The following is a 24,462-nucleotide window of genomic DNA, read 5'->3' as shown; positions in this document are numbered from 1 at the left end:
ACAACAAAACAGTATATAGACACAATCTTATATTAAAACTAGGGATGCTCCGATCGATCGGCCACCGATTTAAAATCGGCCAATTTTCTCTCCAAATGACTGATCAGCTTTTTAGCCTATTTGCAAAGGCCGATCTTTAAATTATTAATAATGTATTTTTATCCATTTCTTTTTTACTAATCTTAAATAATTAAGACAATAAAAAAAATTGTTGAGGTCTGCGGCATTATTGTTACTGTAGTGCATCCCATTTAACTGTAACAGTAATCACACATTTTTAGGTTTGTTTTAATAAAAAGAGGTTACCAAATACAAAAATATCACTTAGCATTTGTTTTATATTGCATAATGAAGTATAATATATCTGATAGTGAAAAATATTTGGAGGCCTATTCATGAGTTTAATGAGTGTTTAATAATGGGCAACCTTAATCTAAGTGACAATTTTATGCAAATTCATCATAAGAGTACAATAATATGTATTAGGCCATTTTAAGAAGAGGCAGCTAATACAATTACATTACAAGTATCTCCATTTTAAATAGCAAATAAAAAATATTAAAAATCGGTACCGGGATCGGCCACAAATTGAGATCGGAGCATCCCTTAAACTTCTATTCTACTTAATCTTAAATGAAGATTTTTTTTTATGAAACCAAAGATCTTCATATCATTAAATTGTCTTCCCTTAATGGTGTTCAAATCTTATGTTATCTCATCTTGTTTTATCTTATAGCGTTTTTAAAGCAGTTGTCTAAAACAGCCCTAATAATTTATCTGACATGTCATAATTACCTGAATGCTGCAGCTCTATTCCGACACATTACATGAGGACTTTGAGGAATTAAAACAGACAGAGATTCAACATTAAAGCCTCTGGAAACCTGGTCTAAAATAGTAAAAATCTATATATATATTATATTAAAGTTGGGTATGTCAATAAGCATTTACAAAAATCAGATTGAAAATAAATGTTCATAAATATTATAAAAGTTGGTTAAATTTTTTTTGGGGGTTTACATGGGGTTTAAAACTCATCCTTTTTGCATGCTGTGGTCTCCTTCTCTGTCTCCTTCTCTTCCTTGGTGAAGAACTTTCCATCCGCCTGCTTCCTGAAGGACACTTTGACGTGTTCCAGCCCTTGCTCCTTCAGCTTCTGTTTGACCTGAGACACAGAACTCCTCAGCATTATCACTCACATAGATAAACCTTGATGCTAAATGCACTCTTGTTAAAGGTGGAGTCAGTTATTCTGGAGAACGCTTGTTGTGAAAATCACTTTTTTTCCAAATCAATGAATATCCTCAGAATCCACTACCTGTCCATTGTGTGTTCACCCAAAAGTCTAGGCTCTGTAAATATGTTTACAAAGGTCATGTTAACCCACCATAGCTAGCAACATGGCGTTTTCTGACAACAAGCTTACTCAAGAATCGCTGACTCCACCTTTAAGTTACAACCTGCAATCCCTTTTTCAGTTTTTCTACCTCTTCAGTTTTTTGTGCTGTTGTAACATGCAATGCTTTTCTTGAAATCAATCATTCTTAATCTTATTTTTAAATGTTCCTTTTAAGAGTAATTAGGTTATTCTGTTTTAACGTAAAATAATAATAAAATCAAACATGGTTTACCTGCTCCAAGAGGGCGTCCTTCATCGCTTCGTCATCCAGATCCTGACCGTCTTCTACGCGCAGATGCAATTTGAACACTTGCCTTGTCATCACGGGGGCTTTGGGGGCCAACTCTGCCAGGGACAAAAAATATAGATTCAAATACCCTTTTCCTGGGGCGCTTCGGTGGTGCAGTGGATAGAGCGCGTACCATATTGGCTCCGGCCTTCGTTGCAGTGGTCATGGGTTTAAATCTGACCCGTGGACCTTTACTGCAGGTCATCCCCCCTCTCTCTCTGTGTCTCCCAGTTTCAACTCTGTACTATCTAATAAAGCTTGAAAATGCCCAAAAATTATCTTAAAAAAAAATAAAAAATCCTGTAATCCTGTAATTCTAAATTACTTTACAGTTTAGCAATTGAATATTCTTTTTTCAAATAAATTTAAAATGTTACGGCAGCTGTAGGGGCAAACTCTGCCAGGGAAAAAAATATATATTCAAAAACCAATTTCCTGTAATTCTAAATAACTTTAAAAAACCACGAACAGTTGGAATCATTTTATTTCTAATACCTTTTTACAATAATGTCTATTTGTGCTGATTTTCCCCTTTTGTATTGTACCCTGTCATCTCTTTAATAATCTGGCTGTAGTGAAATGTTTTTATTGGTTCTGTGTTACAATAATAAGTGTCCCATCAATATCTGATGGGAACTTTAAACTTCTTAGACAGAAATGCACTAAACAGTAAAACTATAACCAGAATAAATAATAAAAATGGCAATTTAAATGTACTTATATTTATAATTCCACTTGATAATTAGAAATAAGTGTGACTGCCTGTCGTGACACAGCAAAGTGTATATTTTTTATATCAATATATTCAGGGGGACTTTTTGTGCATATTTGCAATTGGGGGGGTTGGGGTGGGGTTGTAAATACAGCCTTATGTGATGTGAAAATGTGGTATTTAGATCGTCCGTGTTTTGCATATTTTTCAGCACACACTTATCATCTGCAGCTGATAACCACGGCATGCTTCCAAACAATTTCTGGAAAACTATCCAGACTGCTTAAGTGTATTTTTAATTTGGGACATTTGATGCTAAAATAAGCCTACATCTAAATGTTATTTGGATAAATGGGTTACCTTCGGTTAGATTGTAGCAAATGAATGGCAAGATCCCGTTACAGGGGTGGTCATTCCATTTTCCAGCGTCGCCGAAGTATGCATCCCCACAATCCTCCCCGGCCTGGTTAGTAGGTTCACCCTCTCTCCAGAACCTAAATGAGGAATTACTTCCGTCCGACCACTTCCAGGAGTCTCTGAAAAGGCCGATCCAGACTGCTGTTCCTGGAGGTACCAGCTCTTTCACCTTCTCGTTCTCCGCATTGTTTCTCACACTGACCAGGTCTGTGTAGTGTTCTCTGCAGAAGCTCTGAGCCTCAGTCCATGACATGTTGTTGCTGGTGAGGTGATATGTGACATTTGACCCTGAAAATAGACCACAGAGAGGCACTGTTATGTAGAGGGACCATAACCTATCATTTGTTTAAACAAATATTTTCCAGTCTTTCCAAATCAACAACAAACTAAATAATCTCTTAAAATCTACACCGAATACATAAGTGCATATGATTTTTCTCAATAAATTCTATTTTTTTGTAAAACTAAGGTGTTGTGTATAGAAACCAGTGGCGTAACTTTGATGTTCATATTGGTGGGGACACAATTTGGCAAAACGCCCTCGCCCCAGACCCAGCATCCAACCGCTCACTAGTTTATTAACCAAACCAGTTTTATCATGTATCTACACTCAACAAAAATATAAACGCAACACTTTTGTTTTTGCTCCCATTTTTCATGAGATGGACTTAAAGATCTAAAATTCATTCCAGATACACAATATTACCATTTCTCTCAAACATTGTTCACAAATCTGTCTAAATGTGTGATAGTGAGCACTTCTGCTTTGCTGAGATAATCCATCCCACCTCACAGGTGTGCCACATCAAGATGCTGATCTGACATCATGATTAGTGCACAGGTGTGCCTTAGACTGTCCACAATAAAAGGCCACCCTGAAATGTGCAGTTTTGTCTCACAGCAAAATGCCACAGATGCCACAAGCATTGAGGGAGCGTGCAATTGGCATGCTGACAGCAGGAATGTCAACCAGATCTGTTGCTCGTGCATTGAATGTTAATTTCTCCACCATAAGCCGTCTCCAAAGGCGTTTCAGAGAATATGGCAGTACATCCAACCGGCCTCACAACCGCAGACCACGTGTAACCACACCAGCCCAGGACCTCCACATCCAGCAGGTTCACCTCCAAGATCGTCTGAGACCAGCCACTGAGACAGCTGCTGAAACAATTGGTTTGCATAACCAAACAATTTCTGCACAAACTGTCAGAAACCGTCTCAGGGAAGCTCAACTTCATGCTCGTCGCCCTCATCGGGGTCTTGACCTGACTCCAGCACGTCGCCGTAACAGACTTGAGTGGGCAAATGCTCACATTCGATGGCGTCTGGCACGTTGGAGAGGTGTTCTCTTCACGGATGAATCTCGGTTTACATTGCTCAGGGCAGATGGCAGACAGCGTGTGTGGCGTTGTGTGGGTGAGCGCTTTGCTGATGTCAATGTTGTGGATCGAGTGGCCCATGGTGGTGGTGGGGTTATGGTATGGGCAGGCATCTGTTGTGGACGAAGAACACAGGTGCATTTTATTGATGGCATTTTGAATGCACAGAGATACCGTGATGAGATCCTGAGGCCCATTGTTGTGCCATACATCCATGAACATCACCTCACGTTTCAGCAAGATAATGCACGGCCCCATGTTGCAAGGATCTGTACACAATTCTTGGAAGCTGAAAATGTCCCAGTTCTTGCATGGCCAGCATACTCACCGGACATGTCACCCATTGAGCATGTTTGGGATGTGCTTGACCGGCGTATACGACAGCGTGCACCACTTCCCACTAATATCCAGCAACTTCGCACAGCCATTGAAGAGGAGTGGACCAACATTCCACAGGCCACAATTGACAATCTGATAAACTCTATGCGAAGAAGATGTGTTGCACTGCATGAGGCAAATGGTGGTCACACCAGATACTGACTGGTTCTGAGTCCCCAGACCCCCAATAAAGCAAAAAAATGCACATTTCAGAGTGGCCTTTTATTGTGGACAGTCTAAGGCACACCTGTGCACTAATCATGATGTCAGATCAGCATCTTGATGTGGCACACCTGTGAGGTGGGATGGATTATCTCAGCAAAGCAGAAGTGCTCACTATCACACACTTACAGAGATTTGTGAACAATGTTTGAGAGAAATGGTAATATTGTGTATCTGAAATGAATTTTAGATCTTTAAGTCCATCTCATGAAAAATGGGAGCAAAAACAAAAGTGTTGCGTTTATATTTTTGTTGAGTGTATGTACAGTTTAGTCAAGAGTTGAGCGGCTATTAGGGCTGGCCCGAATGCCATTTTTCAGGCTTCGAATATTCGTTGGTTTTTCCGAGCGAATATTCGAATATTCGTTCCAGAAAAACACACCATCAAAAACAACATAAAAAAAAAAAAAAAAAAAAACTTTAATAATCCCTATATACTCCCTGGAACCGATTTTGACAGTATCTGCATATTTTGTTGAATATTTACGCGCTCGGAGGTGAAGTAATGGATGTGCTATGACACTTAGTGATGTAATATCCTCCTAAATGAGCAATACTACTACTACTACTACTACTACAATATTACTAACTTTTATATCCAAATATAAAATTATTTGATGACATTATATTGCAGTACTAGCTTCTTGCAAAAAAAATGTTGGAAAAAAAAAAAATATATATATATATATAGGGGAAAGTGGGGTGAGTTGTGCATTTTGGAAGTTGCAAAACCCCTTGTTTCTAGAAAACCGTGGAAGAAATTGGAAATGTGACCACATATTTAAGAAGAGCCATCCATTTGACTCAACCTGTAAAGAAGGGAGACACAAGGAATAAGATATAAGCACATTTAAGCTCAAAAAACTGTGTTTTGCCTTTCAAAGTAAAATTTCCATGATCAAGGTTTTTTGATTATTGTGTCTGAACAATTATAGACACGTTTGAAAACATTTGACACATGTTTTAGTGCTTTGGTATGCTACACTTTGAGTCTATATAGTTAGCACAATGTCAACCCTAAATTGCTGCATCATGCCTATTATCCAAAATTCTGGGGATGGGGTGATTTGTGCCAAAGTGCCTAGGTGAGTTATAAGTAAGTAAGTAAGTAAAATGTATTTATAAAAGCACATTTATGACAGTTTGCACTGTCCAAAGTGCTGTACATAGTGCATTCAGTAGGTAAACAATGAAGGTAAAATAACAATAACCAAAATAAAAGACGTAAAGCCCATACATCCACATAAACACAGATAGTAGTGCAGAGGTAAGTAAGTAGTGCAGAGGTTAATGGGGAGGAAACACCAGGGTGTACATATGGGTTTGAGCCTTGATTTAAAGGCAGAAATGTAGGGGGAATCACATTTGTCAGGTGGCAGTTAGTTCCACAAGCACGGAGCAACTAGTGCAAAGTACATTTCTGAGAGTTGTGCCAGTGGCATGGCTGTATACGCTGGTCACCAAAAGAAAGTGATTGTCTACAGTAGCTCAGAAGAGAGTGACATCTCAATTCCACTTAACGACTAGCCTGGCATTCCCAGACCTGCCACTAGGCGCTGGCAAATTAAATTTGCTGCGCGTGTTGGTCTGGAGACGCTCCGTTGAAGCTTATCAAGACTACCAGAAATCTGGTATAACGTTTCAATTGGTTCTATCTAATATGGGCGCGCCAGAGCCCTTTATATGGTGCTCTGGGGAGGACGTAACCGGATGACGACAGTGACGTGCATGCGACGTCGAAGCTGTGATAGTAAACATCAAAGATGGCTGCGGATATGTTGTGTGAGTTTGAGACTGCTTTGGCCTCGACCCTTAACGAATTGGAAGACGGGACTCATAGCTTTCACTAGCAAGTAAGTGGAATGTTCTGTTTTGCCGACCGACAACGGCAAACGTTTAATTGAACAGTTTAACAGCTGTTCGCTAAACGAACGGGGCTTACGTCACTTGTGCATCGCTCTGATTGGTTGTAGTGCTATCCAACTGCGTGCAGTGGCATTTGAAATGCACGAGTAGGAGCCGCCCCTAGAGTTGGAAATTACTATTGATCGTCGCCAGACCCTCTATCGTTCAAGATATCAGGGTCAGGATTTCCAGGCTACTTAACGACACCACTGATGAGAGTTCAGATGGCCAGAAAGATGATGATGGTGACTTTGTCATTGTGAGCTTTGCAGGCAAAACCACCTAGATCTGCTAGGCCTTGTTTAAGAAAATGTACCTTCAATCTTTGTCAACTATTTACTTTATTTACTTTAAATACACCTTAAATAAGTGATTGTCTAATGGATTTGTCTTGCATTACAGTTTTTGAGATATATATAAATTGGCACAATTCACCCCATCTTATTTTCTCCAAATGCAGAAATCACCCCACGTAGTGGGGTGATTTGTGCGACAAGACAACTTTTTTTCCGAAAGCTATATTTCTTAAACAGTTTATTCCAGATCCAAAGTTTTTATTGCCAGGGATGCACAACATCCTGAAATATATGTACATATTTGAGTTGGAGACATAACTGTCAAGGCCTCACTTTAAAATCACTTTGAGTAAAAAGTTGCACAACTCACCCCACTTTCCCCTATATATATATAAAAAAAAAACGAAGCTCCGAATACTAATTTAAGCTCCGAATACTGATTTTCCGAACGAGTATTCGAATATTCGAATAATTCGGGCTAGCCCTAGCAGCTATTAATCGTTTTGCACTAAAAAAACTTTCATACTTTCTATTCATACATCCTTGGCTGCTTATGTTTCACTCCCCGACTCGGAATTTCAGTTTACGAGTGAACCGGGGAGTTGGAGCGCAGCTGGAGCGCAGCTGAAGCGCGAGCGTGCCCGAGCCTCGGCGAGCCGGTGAGAGAGAAACAACACAGAGCCGGTGATGGCTGCAGAGAATGGTGATTCGCGCGAGTAAAAAAGACAAGATGCTTGCGGTCTACGGGGGCTTAATTGTTTCCAAGGCGATCTAACTTTACTACAGCACATAGCAGAGCAGAATCAATAGGCATATTTGGTGCGCTGCCGCTCTCAAATTAATATAATAATAATAATAATACATTTTATTTATATAGCGCTCTTCTCTCTCTCAGAGCGCTTTACAAAAACAAAACAATAAACAAACAAAAATAACATGTAGAGTTGGGTTGGTGGGTGAACTAGGGGTAGGCAGAGGAGAAGAGATGGGTCTTGAGGTGCGACGGAGCTTGCAGGTAACCGGACGAATGGGATGGAGTTTCCGTGCTGGGTCAAAACAAACCCGCGGCGGGAGCCTCTGTGGATGTAGCGGCGGCGGCGTAGGAGTCCAAGTTGTTTAATGACTGAGATGGACGATGGGATGAGGTAGTTGAAAAGTCCAAACAGCTGTGCAGGTGAATAAGTAATCATAATGAACCAGGGGAAGAGTCTGACTGAGGGGAGACCATGCGGAGTGAGGAGGATGGATGCGACCAGATGTAGCCGACGGAGCAGCGATCGTTAGCCGCCACTCAGTAGCTCGGTAGCTGAGCGAGGGCGACCTGCTAGCAGTACACAACACAGTGCGATCAGAGAGACCAGGAGGCGGCTGAAGCAGGTGGGACCAACGATGATGGTCAGCAGGCACCCGGAGATTATCCGACTGGCCAGTGTTGGAGCACAGCGGCAGCAGGTGAAGTGGCGTGTGTGGCTATATGAGCAGTGGCGAGAAGCAGCGAACAATCAGCAGCAGCGGCCTCTGCCTACGGTTGTTACGTCCCTTCGGTTGCCAACACACGAATGGTGTTATGAGATAAAGTCCCCGTTCAATCTTGAAGTAAGCTAGCATCCAATGAATCGTTGTTCCCACACAGGTAGTAATGCCAGCGGATTGAAAAAATATTCCAAGTGAAGCCAATCACACTGTCCGATTAGTTCATGGAAAATAAAATAAATAAAATTAAGTTATTGAAAGTTCAAAAGTTCAAACACCGGCGAGCAGCGGCAGCAAGTTGCCAGCGTTCACTCGTTGCCATGGTAACTCAAATTAAGCAACCAATCACCACTAACCGAAACACAACCCACGACAATCAACAGGAGGCAAAGCCAATCACAAAATACATAAGGCGGGACTATAAAGAGGCAACGCATTAACCCTTTCTCGTCGTTGTATATCGTTCTCATATTGGTGTGGACCATTTCAGCACATTTGAATATTGGTATGGACACGTCCACACCGACCATACGCAATTTTACGCCCATGATAGAAACTGAATGAAAGGTGTTACAAATAACAATTAAATAATAACAAATACAATTGGTATGTTTCACTGATTCATACATCATAGGCTGACGTGTCGAAGAGAAGCAGCAAAGTGGTCAAGAAACTAATCTCATGTGTTATATGGTGTGACTTAATATACTCACCTTGGACATCACAGCAGACTGCCTTATAGAGTCCACTACATGATGGGTGGCTCCACAGTCCATCATCCTCCATCAGTCCACAGTATTCTCCACTGCCTATTCCGGTTGGTTCTCCGGTCGACCAGTTTCTAAACTCCACCTCTCCGTGTTTGTAGAAACTGCTGTTTGGCAGTGACCACATCCAGCTGTACATGTCAGTACGGTGCAGCCCTATCCAGGGCCACTGAAAGCAATAATTGATTGTGTTACTTCAGCCTCAACTGTCATATGAAGCTGAAACAGACGCCTATTGAGGACAGGAATACTTGAGAAAAAAAAGGACTGGAGCCTTGAAACTCTGCAAACAGATTAACTTTGTCTTCATCAAAATGGACAAAGACATAAGGCATCATCAAAACAAAAGGACACAGATATACCTTAAAAAAGACCTTTAAAAAACAATAGTTCACAAAGTGCTTTTACACAATAAAAAGGAACAAATACAAATCAAATACATATACAAAATAAGTCAATACATGTATATCATTGTGATGGTGAAAAAGAAAAGGGAAGATAGAGCCGCAAATGCAATAAATAAAATGAGATTAAAAGGTGATAGGATTAGGGATGGGCATTTTAAGAAATTTCATTGATCGATCATCGGGAAAATTAACGATCAATTATCGAGTAATCGTTATCTTTTTACATATTAAAAAATGCCAACAGTGTATACTACAATAATACAGCATTTTTACCATAGACTGTATACAAGAGGTTTTTACTCAATTACATCTTTATTCCAAGATCTTCTAGGCAAACAACAATCTATTAAGACAAGGCAACTTAAAATAATAATAAAATGCGGCGCTGGTTAAAGCCCGAGGCTATGAGCCAACAAGGAGGCAATGCTACGATACCTTTAAAGTTTAAACACATATGCGCCTCCTAAGATGCTGCCAAAGACTGCATAAGGGCACGGCACGTTTCTCTGAGTGGTAAAGGACCTAACGTTACTTCTAATCATCATCTAAAATGTGCAAATTAGTTCCCTGATGAAGGCGAAGTAGGAAAGCATAGACGCTAAAGTTAGCCGCTAATGCTAGCGGCGCTAACGTAACACGTTGAACAGGGTCGGATGTAGGCTTCAATGTACAAGTGGTACATAATTCAGTTTGTTTAAGTGTTTTACCTATACAAGGTTTCACAATGCTTAATGAACTTAGTTATTTTCGGTTCTAAAGCTGTCCGATGCCAAACTTCGCCTTAACTTCTTCCTGTTTAAGTTTTGACATCTACGGTAGCTTGCAGGCTGCTGCCTGAGCCTGTTCTGTTGTCTCCTACTACTAGTTAAGTATCTCCCCCTGCTGGTAGGATGTTTAATTGCTGCCCATACAGTCTATGGTGCTGCCACATAGTGAAATTCATTGCTGTGCTGCCGGACTCACACTGCGCAACACAACGCTATATGATCGATAACAATTTCACGTGATCGAAAATATTCTTAACGAGCAATGATCGATTAATCGATTAATTATGCCCATCCCTAGATAGGATACAAAGACAATGAGAAAGATGATAAAGAGACGGCATCACGTGAACCCAACACCATACAAATGTGTTTTAAGAAGTGATTCAAAATAATTTACTGATTCCGCAAGATTTATCTCCGTTTTCTGTATTGTATTTGTACATTTGTTTTAATTTCTCTAATCATTAGTTTATTTGTGTGAGTGGATAAAACTGGATCATTTGAACTCCAACACTGATTTAAATGGAACCAGTTTAAATGTAAGAGATCACAAGCTAAAAGGGTTGTGAACCAGCAAGGGTTAAATGACATATTTGATCAACGAAAAAGTAAAGGACAAGTACGTCTGAATGTTACTGAAGTAGATAAACTCTACTACTCAAACATAAAAAAAAAATATTTTAAATGTCAGAGAGAGAGACAAGTGAACTCACATGTCCATTTGTAGGTTCGATGTTTTTCAGGATTTCATCTGAATATCCCGGGATGATCAGGCTGATCAGGCTGTACACGCTGTTCATATCCTCCATGTTGTCTACAGTTGCCAGGTCTGTGTAGTGTTCTCTGCAGTAACTCTGTGCTTCAGTCCAGTTCTTCCATACATTAACAAAATGGAACTGACGTGCAGCATGTGACGAGACAGCACACAGCCCTGTAGAGACAGACATGAATAATGATAAAATATAGTCAATAAATAACGATAGATAGATAGATAGATAGATAGATAGATAGATAGATAGATAGATAGATAGATAGATAGATAGATAGATAGATAGATAGATAGATAGATAGATAGATAGATAGATAGATAGACAAAAATATATTATATTATGCTGGTGTAACATGGTTGGTTGAGTTATTGTTTAATTCCAGCTAAAATAGTTCAACAGTGCCATCTACTGTCGTAAATGTGTACCTGCACAGAGTGGTTATTAGGGCAATGAATTCTGGGGATTCTCCAAAGCCATTGAGAGAATTCCATGAGGTAAAACGTGTGTTGAGTCTGTACGCATATTTAATAATTAACTATATGAACTGTAGTTAGAAGTTGAGCTGTTTATGTAAAGTAGGAATATATATGTTAAAGATACGTTTCGCCATGTTTTTGTTTGTTTTCAAGTCGCCTTTTGTATGTTTTATTGGTCGGTAAAATTCCTGTTTAAGCTAGCTCACATTATGTGCCAGTGAACACACTGCTTGTCCGTGCCCACATTGATGACTCTCTCCGCTGTTGTTTTCTATAAAATATGCAGGTATGTACAGTAGTAGTACTTTTGTAGTACATCTTGCAAAAGTGTTACTTTTGCAAAAGTGTTACTTTTGCAAGATGTTTTAATATTGTGCAGGTAGAATATCGTCTGCTGGTTCAAGTGTTTTATTGTCACTTTGTAATACATGTTAAGAGGTTACTAAATATATGGTAATAGCAGGTTAATGCACTTAAGTGAGGTCTGTGGCTCAGTTGGTAGAGCGGGTCGACTGATGATCAAAGGGTTGGAGGTTCGATCCCCGCCCTGCCACCTGTGTCATGGTTGTTGTGTCCTTGGGCAAGACACTTCACCCACCTTGCCTCGTGTGAATGTCGATAGTTAGCCTGCTATCGGTGTATGAATGTGTGTGTGAAAGGTAACGTGGGAAAGGAAAACAGGTCTTGCAAAAGAGTCTTCGGTCTCAATGGGATTTACCTGTATAAATAAAGGTAAAAAAATAAAAATAAAATAAAAAATGTGTTATTATATAGGACATTTCTTTATTGTTTAAAAGAAGAGTGAGACTTCTGTTATGCTTTATTTATTTTATATATGTGAACCAAATACCACTATACGATCACACTGTAATAGTTAAAAAAGCCATTGAGAGAATTCCATGACACGTTGATGACTCTCTCCGCTGTTGTTTTCTATTAAATATGCAGATGCAGAGCCATTAAAAACTGCTGTTGCCAAAACCTGGGTTCCGAGACGTTATTGTGCGGGAAAAACAAATACTGATGAACATGCATTTTTATTTTTTATTTTTTTTATTTTTTTTTAAACCTTTATTTTTCCAGATAAAACATTAAGAACATTTTACTGTACATCAAAAGATAAGTATCGTAAATCTTAAGTTATAGTGTTTGTTTCACAATGTGGACAACAGTCTATGGCCCTATTTATTAATGTTTTAATAGCGCCAAATAAAAACTGAAGTCATCTATCCACGGTCTTTTTTCATAGAACAGCTACTATTTTATTAAATAAACAAAACGCTCATGTTATTTATATTTATGTAATTATTTTGCAGGTAGTGTCTACTACTGGGTTGTTTGCTCTCTCCTCTTCTGTTTTGTGAAGGGCGGGGCTACAGAGCCGACACACACACACACACACACACACACAGGTGCGCACATACACACACACACACACACACACACACACACACACACAGGTGTGCGCGCACACACACACACACACACACACACACAGTGAGAAACACAGATGTTATCATAGTTCCTGATATGGACATAGTGAACCTGTCTGCAGCTCATTACTGTCCTGTCACATGCAGAGAATTTGCATGTTTCTAAAACAGTCTTCCTAGAAATGAAGGCGAGCCACTGAAGGCAAGTCATTATTTTTTTAAAGAACTGGTCAATTTTGCTATTTTTGTCTCCTTACATAATAGTATAAATAAATCAAGTGATTTTCTTTCTATTAACCGAAAACTCAAACAGAGCAAAAGTCTTTAAGGGTATTCTCTCTCTCTCTCTTTCTCCAAACTTTTCAAAGTGAATACCACCTGTTAAGGCCAGGACACACCAGCCCGATAATCGCCGTCGTCAAAAAAAAAGACGAATCTGTTTGGTGTGTGCCGTGACGTCGGCCGACGTAGAGGTCGTCGGGCTTGTTTTGAGCCTGTCGGCCGCCGATTGAACTTGTTCAATCGGCGGCCGACCGTCTTTCATTTGGAGCAATTTGATTGGTGGAGAGCTAGCGAATCAGTGAAGCCCGGAAGTGAGGCGGGTAGCACAAACAGCTAACAACAGCTAGCCATCGTTTTAATGTGTTTGTTCGTTTCGTTTTGAGAGTACTCACATGCATCAACCCTTGTTGACTGCTCGACACTCTCTGCTAAAAATTGTGCTCTTATGGTCCATAAATATAAATACGTATTTCTATGTTTATGCTCTAGAGCAGGGGTGGCCAACCAGTCAGAGACAAAGAGCCACATTTTTTACTGTGTTACTGCAAAGAGCCACATCGTACACACGGGTACACACAGTGGCGATTCCAGGAAATTTTGACTGGGGGTGGCCAAGGTGGGCCACAGAGTTAGAGTGGGGTGGCCATCGCACCCCTGAATGAATAGCATGTGATATGCTGTACAACCAATTCAAAGATGATTTATAATCCCAAATGCCCAAATCATGTTAGTATCCATTGTAATGTTTGAAGATTTTTTTGTGTTTTTAACATGTAATCTAAGCATTCTGGTGTATTCTGGCGAAGATAATAAAGGAAAAAGTCAATATTTATTTCAGCTCAGATGAATAGTAAAATTAGCAAGACAACATAACTTGCTAGCAGCCAGATGCCTAACAACTGCACAGAGGGACGGATGACCACTAGTTTTTATTTTCGCGGGGAGCTTGCACATGCATGCACAAGCATTATTTATTTAAAAAAAAAAAAAAAAAAAAAAAAAAAAAAAACAGGGGGCCCCACACTAGGACTTGAAACGGGCCCCCAGATCGTTAAGGCCGCCCCTGTGATAATGACAGGACTGGACTCCTACAGTACTAAAGACGACAGGGCAGTCATTTTCAATGTCACAATGAACATTGTGTGCACTGCCTCACACACAAACTCGCAGTTCAACCAAGTCCACAAACAAAAATATAACAATTTAAAATAGCGTTTTTCTCTTACTATGCATGTTGCTTTGTGGGACTTACTTTTAGCATGGAGAGAGCTGAAGTGGCGGCGAAGATTTGAAGCCTTGAAATGCGCAAATGACACCTGGCATATAAGGCAGAATGGCCTGCCATAACGTTCAACAAAAAATATGAACTCTCCCACTCTGTTTCGGAGCAAACTTGACACAAATAGTTTACTCACGGAAAACCTCCCTCCAAGCTGAGCGGGCAGTTTTATGTTGCGTCCGCACCAAACGTTTGCGAACGTTATGTTGCGTCCTCAATTAAACATTTGCGAACAGGCATAGGGCATACACATAGGGCCTACACATTAATACAATTAAAAATGAAATAATAGACAACATGTAAAACGAACGTAAGAGCCGCATGAAACGTTTGCGAACATGCACACACATAGGCCCACACAAAAAAAAAGTATAAGAAAAAAAAAAAAAAAAAAAAAAAAATTATAATCACATAATTTGATATGAACTGAAGAGCCGCACGAAGCTGGGCAAAGAGTCGCATGCGGCTCGCGAGCCGCGGGTTGGCCACCCCTGCTCTAGAGCAGTGGTTCTCAACCGGTGGGGCGCGGACACTCTACCAGGGGGGCGCGAGGGGGATGAAAAAAAAAAAATAATCTTAATTTTTTTTTTTTTTTTTTTTTTTGTAATTTCAATTTTTTTCCTGATATGTAGCCTAGTTCAGAGATGATATGTATTTTTTTTCTTTCTTAACTTTTTTTGATAGGTAGTTGCCAAGTTCATCACACAAACACTCCAATCCACTGATATGAGATCAGTTTGCAATTTTCAAGTACTGAATTAATGGTAGGGCTGTGGCCACTAGAACTGGTCTCTGGTCAGCAAAGGTCTTGAAAACAGCATAAGTGTGCTTGTGACATGCGTGCCACCCATGCATGTGTATGGGCACGTGTCCCTGCAGATTTTTGAAATCTGAATAAAAAAATTTAAGTTTGTAGTTAGCAAGTGTAACATGTTCTTAGGACAGAATTTCATAAATAAAGGTTTATTTTTTTAGCAAGATATTTGGTCAAAAGCTAGTTGTCATCCGTCCCTCTGTCCCGTTGTTAGGCATCTGGCTGCTAGCAAGTTATGTTGTCTTGCTAATTTTACTTTTCATCTGAACTGAAATAAATATTGACTTTTTCCTTTATTATCTTCGCCAGAATGCACCAGAATGCTTAGATTACATGTTAAAAACACAAAAAAATCTTCTGGGGGGGATGCCCCCAGACCCCCCTTCAGGGGTTTAGTTTTCTGACAAACATTACAATGGATACTAACATGATTTGGGCATTTGGAATTATAAATCATCTTTGAATTGGTTGTACAGCATATCACATGCTATTCATTCAGGGGTGCGATGGCCACCCCACTCTAACTCTGTGGCCCACCTTGGCCACCCCAGTCAAAATTTCCTGGAATCGCCACTGAGACACACACAACTCCGCGTTCAGGCTGCACAGCACATTAATCGCAGGTAGCATTTTGAGCTAAATCTGGCCACTTTCCAAATCCAAGACTCAATAGTTGAAACATTCTCTGAACTGGGTTGTCAGACAGCAGTGTTTCCCATTGATCATAGACTTTGTTTTGTGAAGCTTTTTCATAACAGGTATACCTATTGTAGAATGTATTCTGTGTATGTTCTATTTAGGCTACTATTTTATTCTCTTCTAAGGAGATTTAAAAAAAAAACATTTCCTCAGTGTCTCATTGATACAATCTCATAATTAGCTTTTAAAGTGCACCAGAATTTAACGTTAAAATATAAGAAATTTCCGGACCCCAACCCTAAACCCAATGTTCAACTCAAAGGTGCGCCACTGGCCTAGCCCTTGTGATAATAACAATAATAGATTATCTATCTATCTATCTATCTATCTATCTATCTATCTATCTATCTATCTATCTATCTATCTATCTATCTATCTATCTGTGTAGGGTGGTGTGTGTGTGTGTGTGTGTGTGTGTGTGTGTGTGTGTGTGTGGGGGGGGCGGGGGGGGGGGTTGTCAGGGTCGGTGGGGGGGCCCAACTGCAATGACCCAGCTTTGGGGGGGCCCAGCTTGCAGAAGGTTGAGAACCCCTGCTCTAGAGAGCTGTCCCATCATTTCCGGCTTTCGTATTTTTTCGGGCCACAATACAGATTAGCGTCGCCTGCTGTTGTGGATACGTTACGTCCCGCGAGCGTACGGAAAATAAACAGTCGTCTTGGTGTGTTCTTTGACGGCGACGGGAAGACTGGAGCTTCCTGAAACGGCCGACTCCATTTTTTGCGTTGTCGGAACATGTCGGACTGGTGTGTCCTGGCCTTTACTCCCCCTCTATAGTAAAGCTGTGGGGAGCAACACCCTGCTTGGCACTGAGGCATATTTCCATATCCATGTTTTTCTTTAAACAACATCCCTGCGTTCCAAATCACATACTTTTCTCTTTCACTGTACTACATACTATACTAAATCATGCTGGTTTCCACATTTCAAAATGTAATTGGATGTATTAGGGCATCCTGGTCAGGGCTGTACGCTTATTTTTTTAGGTGGTAGCACTGGTGCTAGCAAGCAAAAAAAATCAGTAGCACAAAAATAAATTCAGTAGCACACAAAGTATGATCGAAAACTTGCATAACCTTAACCCATGCATTTCGCTCTAATTACCTTTTAGCCTGTCATATTGGTCTCATTAGAAATTCTCAATTAATATCATATCATAGTGTGTGCAGTAATAATTGTAGAAAAATGAATAGGGGTGCACTGATTGCAATTTAGACAAAATGATCTAACCTGCCAATTGCAATTTTTTTGCTGATTCAGAATTATTTCTCCTCATAAAATGTATATCTATATATTTTTTGTATACACATATAATTATTATATTCATAATAATATTTTTTTTTTGGTAAATGTCCTTCTGTTAATTAAAACCAAACTTTAAAACATATAGCCTATTAAATAAATAAGTATACATATTGGTACAATTTAGGATAAGTTAAATAGGTTGTTGTGAATGTGTTGGAAGGTGTTCTTCAGTGGCTTATCAGTTATTTAAAACTTTGTTTAAATAGACTACTGGTGACTGCTCTCTGCTGTGAAGCGCGAACTTCCTGTTCTTACCGGCTTCAAAATAAAAGTCAACTCACGTTTGGCTAGTAACAGGCTTTTAATGTGAAGACGCACAGGAAATGTTCTGTTTGCACACGCGCTAACTTAACTGCGTGCCGTCTCCTTCCGGTTATTGCCGTTGGTGAAGTTTATTAGACGCCAGCACTAGTGTGAGCAGCATTGTATTCATCATCGCACGTGATCAATTTCAGTAGCAAATGCGATCAAAACTGTCGCACTGTACAGCCCTGCTGGTATTTTTGGCATACTTCATTTGACATGCATGTATTGGGACATCCTTATTCTTTTTCTGGCATATTAAATAGTATGGGGATAAGTAAGTGTAAGTAAGTTTAATGTCGAAGGGTAATTTTAATGTAGCTGAGCTCATTTGCAGAAACTGGGACTTTGTGTCCCCCCCTCCCCACACAAACACACACACACACACACACACACACAGGCACACACACACCCACCCATACACACACACACACAGACACACACACAGGTGAGCACACACACACACACACACACACATAAGTGTGCACACACATACATACACACACACACACACACACACACACACAAACACCCACACACAGGTGCGCACATACCCACAGTCAGAGAGGTAGAAAAGAACTACACTTGTTACGTTAAAGTGCAAGAAAGTTCAAAAGTAAATAATAAATTAAGCAACTTTAACCCCACCCGTCTGAAAGGCCCCCAACCTGAATCTAGAACCAGTGACTAGGATGCTAATGTAGCTCTGCTGCTAGTCTGATGATAGACATCACTCTGCATGTAGATCTCAATAAATGGATCGGAGGTGTCTGACTTTGCATAGGAGTAGGGCTGCAACTAACTATTATTTTGATAATCGATTAATCTGTCGATTATTTTCTCGATTAATCGATTAATCGATTCGTGTTTTGGCCCGTAAAATGTCAGAAAATGGTGAAAAATGTTGATACATTTTCCAAAGCCCATGTTGACGTCCTCAAATGTATTGTTATGTCCAAAACACAAAGATATTTCAGTTTACTGTCATAATAGGATTAAAGAAACCAGAAAATATTCACATTTGAGAAGCAGAAATCAGAGAATTTGGAATTTTTTTATAAAAAAAAATACTCAAAACGATTAATCGATTATCAAAATAGTTGGCGATTATTTTAATAATCGATTAATAATCGATTCGTCGATTAATCGTTGCAGCTCTACATAGGAGGCAGTGGAAACTGCTTGAAAATAGGATACTTATAAAATGATGCAGTAAAACAAACAGACAAAAAAACTTTAAAGACAGATTGTTGCAAAAAAAATAAAAAATGTAATTGTTAAAAGAAACATCTGCCCACAGCAGTAACTTAGGGGAAACATTGATACATTATATTAAAACATTTATAAATGTATAAAACACTTACCTGAAGCCACGATGATGCTCAGAAGAACCTTCTCCATCTTTGTCTGTTCCCCGTCTGCCCTCTGTTAGTCTGTGAGCGTCGATATGAAGCTGCTGGAATGAAGCAGAGATATACATCAACCTCTTAACTGCACATTCAAACTTTATGCAAAGTGATTATGGGACTAAACTGTTTGGTTATACTGTACTGAACAGACTATAAGGTCAAGAATGAGCCCTAATAAAATGTACATTTTATTTTTTGATAACTTTTTATGGTTGATATAATAATAATAATTGAGGTTCCTAATGGAGCATAGACACATTAAGCCATAGAAAATAAGAACATCTGAGACGAATTCCCATCAGCAGTATGTAAAGACATTTAAATCAACTCCACTTCTACCAGCTGCAGCATAAAGGTGATAGACACATTAATGCCTTCATGAATATAATATAATATTATTAGTGGTCATTCTGTACAGTTAACACAAGATTCAATCTAGTCACTGCTCAGGAGCCAGATGCAGAGCTCATGTAATGTCAGTATGTGTTAAAAGTCCCTCTCCTCCTAAAGGTTATCAGAGGTTATTACAGAGAGTCAAAGGAGGGAGGAAGGTATTAGGGGTGTGAACGTTTACAAAAATGTTTAATCGATTACACGACTGCACTTTCATATGGGGGGGTGAGGTTGCTCATTGTTGCTCATGTCTCTCTGTCTCTCTCGCACACACACACACTCGTTCGTCCGCGCGTCATTATCAGCCTATCTTTCTACAAGTCCACGTTTTAGCAGGTTGAACAGGATAATTAATAGATAAAGTTTGAGCTTTTGACTTTTGAGATTTTATATCACCTGTTTAGAGCATTGTTTATGTTACGTCAATCTTCAGTTTATCTTTAATCTCTCCCCCTCTGTGGCTGTGACTGAGCCCGCATGTATGCCTGTTGCGTGTTCGCAGTGCTGGCATACACACACACACACACACACACACACACACACACACACACACACACACACACACACACACACACAGAGCGGGGCAGACGGATTCTGCTGACTAGCTTTATTCAAATAGTTTGTGTAATTTCTGATTTTAAATTAATTAATACCTGTTCCTAGAACACATTGAAGTCGTTTAAAAAAAATTAAAATTAAAGAAATATGAAAGGAAAAAAAAAAGGCATTGTTTATTGATTTTATGATTTAATAACCGGTTACATGCGTACACGTGCCTACTAGGGGTGTGCAGTGTGCACACACACACACACACACACACACACGTTCGTCTGCCTGTCATTATCACCTTCATTTCTACCTTGACAGAGTAGATTAACAGCCTGTCTTTCTACAGGTTTAAGCTTGTTAACAGGAGTATAGATAAAGTTTGAGCTTGTACTTAGGCCACTTACGAGCATTCTTTACGTCGACCGAGTTACATCAATATTCATTTTATCTTTTCATCTCTCTGCCGTGGCTGTGACTGGGTGCACAAATGTGCGCAGTGCTGGCTGACACTGACACACACACACACACACACACACACACACACACACACACACACACACACACACACACACACACACACACACACACACACACACACACACACACACACACACACACAGAGCGGGGCAAACGGATTCTGCTGACTAGCTTTTTATCTTTATTCAAATAGTTTGTGTAATTTTAGATTTTAAATTAATTAATGCCTGTTTCCAGAACACATTGAAGTCATTTTCAAAACTAAAAAAAAAAAAAAAAAAAAAAAAAAAAAAAAGGCAGCGTTTATTGATTTTATGATTTAATAACCGGTTACATGCGTACACGTCCACACCCCTAGTAGGTAAACCCCCACCTAGGACTCCTGCCCTGATACCTCCATTACTAGTCCCTCTCCAGGGGCAAAGATAAGCAGCTCTAACAGTTTAAATGTTAGAAAACAAGGGGACTTACCGAAGCGTTGAAGTGGATGGAACATCGAAGTAGGGGAAAAATTCTTAGAAATAGTCTTTCAATAGATCAAGTGATCTACTTTGTTTAAATGACTGAAATCTCAAACGGAGCAAAAGCCTTGAAGAGTATCCTCGCCTCTCTCTCTCTCTTCTGTCTGTCGCCGTTGGTCCGAACATGTCAAAGTGAATATCACCTGTTACTCCTCCAGTATATAGTGGATATTTGGGGATTGACGCCCTGCCTTCGCACCGAGGCATATTTCCATATTCATATTTTAGTTTGAAACAACATTCGCATACCAGGAAAGGTTATGTGCAAAGCGTGACGTTTCCTTCTGATATGGACACAGTGAACCTGTCTGCAGCTCATTACTGTCCTGTCACATGCAGAGAATTTGCATGTTTCTAAAGCAGTCTTCCTAGAAATGAAGGCAAGAACCGGTCAATTTTACTATTTTTGTCAATTTTGCAATTTTTTTCTCCTAAACATACTAGCATAAATAAATCAAGTGATCAACTTTGGTTAATTCACCGAAATATCAAACAGAGAAAAGCATTGACGGGTATTCTCTCTCTCTCTCTCTTTTTTTTCTTTAAACAACATGCTTGAGCTCATTTGCAAAGACTGGGACTATCAGTCCCTTGTATCTGTCACGTCCAGTCCTCCTTTGCATGTTGCATGTAGGTACACGGTCAGAATTTCTGATGAATCCTAAGCCCAAAATAAACTTCCTTTTAACACACAAATATTACCATAAAGGATGCAGAGCCTGTTCCCTTTCCAGTGAAATGCACAAAAGGGCCCTATTCACTGTTCCAGCCCTGTTTTCCCTATTTTTTAAATATATGATGTAATTTAAAATATAAACACGAGACTGTAACAAATAAATTGAACAACATTTGGTGTCTTTTTTTAGATAAGACACTTTTCTTATATGTATCTCCCCTCTGGAAGTCAATAAAGGCTCATCTATTTGTTCAAGCTCTAAATGTATTTTAGGTTTAGTTATAATTATTTCAAGAATGATTTAAAGTTTGAGGGTAACTCCTGGCCCCCGTTAGCGTGTGTGTGTGTGTGTGTGAGTGAGTGAGTGAGTGAGTGAGTGAGTGAGTGAGTGAGTGAGTGAGTGAGTGAGTGAGTGAGTGAGTGAGTGAGTGAGTGAGTGAGTGAGTGAGTGAGTGAGTGAGTGAGTGAGTGAGTGAGTGAGTGAATGAGTGAGTGAGTGAGTGAGTGAGTGTGTGTGTGTGTGTGTCTTACTGAGTCACCTGCAGCTCCATCAGCTCCTCCCATGTCCCTCCTCTTCTGATTGGCTCCTCACTGTCTGACTCCATCTCTTTCTAAAGAAAATATTTCCATATGCATCACACACACACACACACACACACACACACACACACACACATACACACACTCACACACACACACACACACACACACACACACACACACACACACACACACACACACAGAACCAGTGAGAAACACGCAGTCGCGCAGGTTCACGGGGGTCAACCCACTATCTTCATTTACATGCAGGAATCTGGTTTAATCCTAAACATTATATTGACAAATAAACCTTTTAAAAACGGTGCTGTCAAAAAGGAATCAAGGTTTAAGGTGATCTCTATGCATAACAACTGGCGTCGCATATTATACTTTAAAACGGGAATGTTGTTAGCTATGGTGGGCCACCTTTGTTTACATAATAATAATAATTGATTGGATTTATATAGCGCTTTTCAAGGCACTCAAAGACGCTTTACAGGGTTCCAGGTTCCATCCATTCCAGTCATACTGGTGGTGGTAAACTACGATAGTAGCCACAGCTGCCCTGGGGCAGACTGACAGAAGCGTGGCTGCCATTCAGCGCCTACGGCCCCTCCGACCACCACCTCAAACATACACATTCACACCAGGCAAGGTGGGTGAAGTGTCTTGCAAAGAACACAACAACTATGACACAGCGGGGATCGAAACACCAACCCTTGGATCAGAGCCGGCCCAAGCCTTCAGGGGGCCCTAAGCAAAATATGATTAGGGGGCCCCTCTCCAATGTTAGCGCTGCTGAAACTATAGATCTTTGTTAAATATCATTCACACACCCAGTATTTTCCGCTAGTGCCTCCACTGTGCAGCTGTGCGAAAATATTAGACAGCCGAGATTCAGACCCTCTTAGGGGGGTCCGGGGGTATGCCCCCCCGGGAGATTTTTTTAACCTTTTTAAAGTGAAATGCATGAATCTGGTGCACTTTGAGAGGAAAATTAAGAGGCTAAATCTGAGAAATCTTGTGTGAACAAATAATTTGGAGACACTGGGTCAGATGAATTAGAAGCTATTGAAGAAGGACACATGGATTTTCCATAAAAATATTAATATAAAATAAAATATTATGGGTTGGGCTTGGAGCTCTTTTTCTTTTACGGGACATATTTCTCTGTAATATAGTGAATGCATTTAAATGCAGTGTGAGGAACGAAGCAGAAGAACTCTGTTATCCAGCTACTGTATCTTTTTTTCTGAGGCTGACATAGGCTATAGACTATACACAGTGCATGGGCAACTGAGGGCAGCCCCATTTCCAATTGTTTTTAAATAAACTCAATACACACTGTGCATGGATGTGAACGTGACATGATCAGATAATTTCGGATTTCCTCCGAGATGAACTAATTACATTTTAAGGCTATTAATTATCTAGACCAAAACATTTTGTTCCTTTTTTTGTATGATAACTCACATTTGCATAGTATGATGTTAATATCAAACACACAAACTAAAAAAAAAAAAAACATATATATTTTTTTTTTAGGGGGCCCCCCAGGCAGTCGGGGGCCCTAAGCGGCCGCTTAGTTCGCTTATGCCTCGGGCCGGCTCTGCCTTGGATCATTGGCCAACCCGCTCTACCACCTGAGCCATGGTCGCCCATACCAGTTAACAGAGCCGAGCCTGTATATTAAAACCAGGTTTTTTTTTCAGGGCACACAGCACTGACAGGTAGGGGTCGCATAAGGAGGTATTCACTGATTTGAACAAAAAGTGATTTTGACAACAAGCATTCTTCAGAATCACTGACTCCACCTTTAACTCACAACTTGTAGGCTACAGCTCATAACTATCACCACGCGGGAAAATTAAAACATCTAGCAACATCACCGCCACTTTAACACACATGGCAACTTCAGACAGCGAAGAAACTCCCTCTCTCCCTCCCACACACACGCGCACGCACGCACACACACACACACGCTGACACCTTTGCTTTGACATATTTTCAAGTGTAACGACGCAACAACAAGCGCCATGCTACAACGTTAGAAAGCATTGATAGCTGCGGCTAGTTAGCACATAATTTCTCACTTTAACTAACATAGATAGTAGCCTACACTTAAAC

General features: G+C 40.0%; 1 protein-coding gene across 1 annotated transcript; it reads right to left on the bottom strand.

Moving 5' to 3' along the window:
• Positions 1-276: 276 nt before the first annotated feature.
• On the bottom strand, positions 277-9,376 carry LOC307253542 (L-selectin-like; the record flags this gene model as incomplete). Its single annotated transcript, XM_080031649.1, has 4 exons — positions 277-1,165; positions 1,632-1,744; positions 2,761-3,105; positions 9,184-9,376. 4 exons carry the CDS (start codon positions 9,374-9,376, stop codon positions 1,028-1,030), a joined length of 789 nt encoding a protein of 262 aa, XP_079887775.1. The 3' UTR covers positions 277-1,027.
• Between the last annotated feature and the right edge of the window lie 15,086 nt (positions 9,377-24,462).

This window comes from Ammodytes marinus, assembly GCF_949987685.1.
Source record: "Ammodytes marinus genome assembly, chromosome: 7".
NCBI lineage: Eukaryota > Metazoa > Chordata > Actinopteri > Uranoscopiformes > Ammodytidae > Ammodytes > Ammodytes marinus.
Note: the sequence above shows the minus strand (reverse complement) of the source record. Positions and strands in the feature narration are given on the sequence as shown.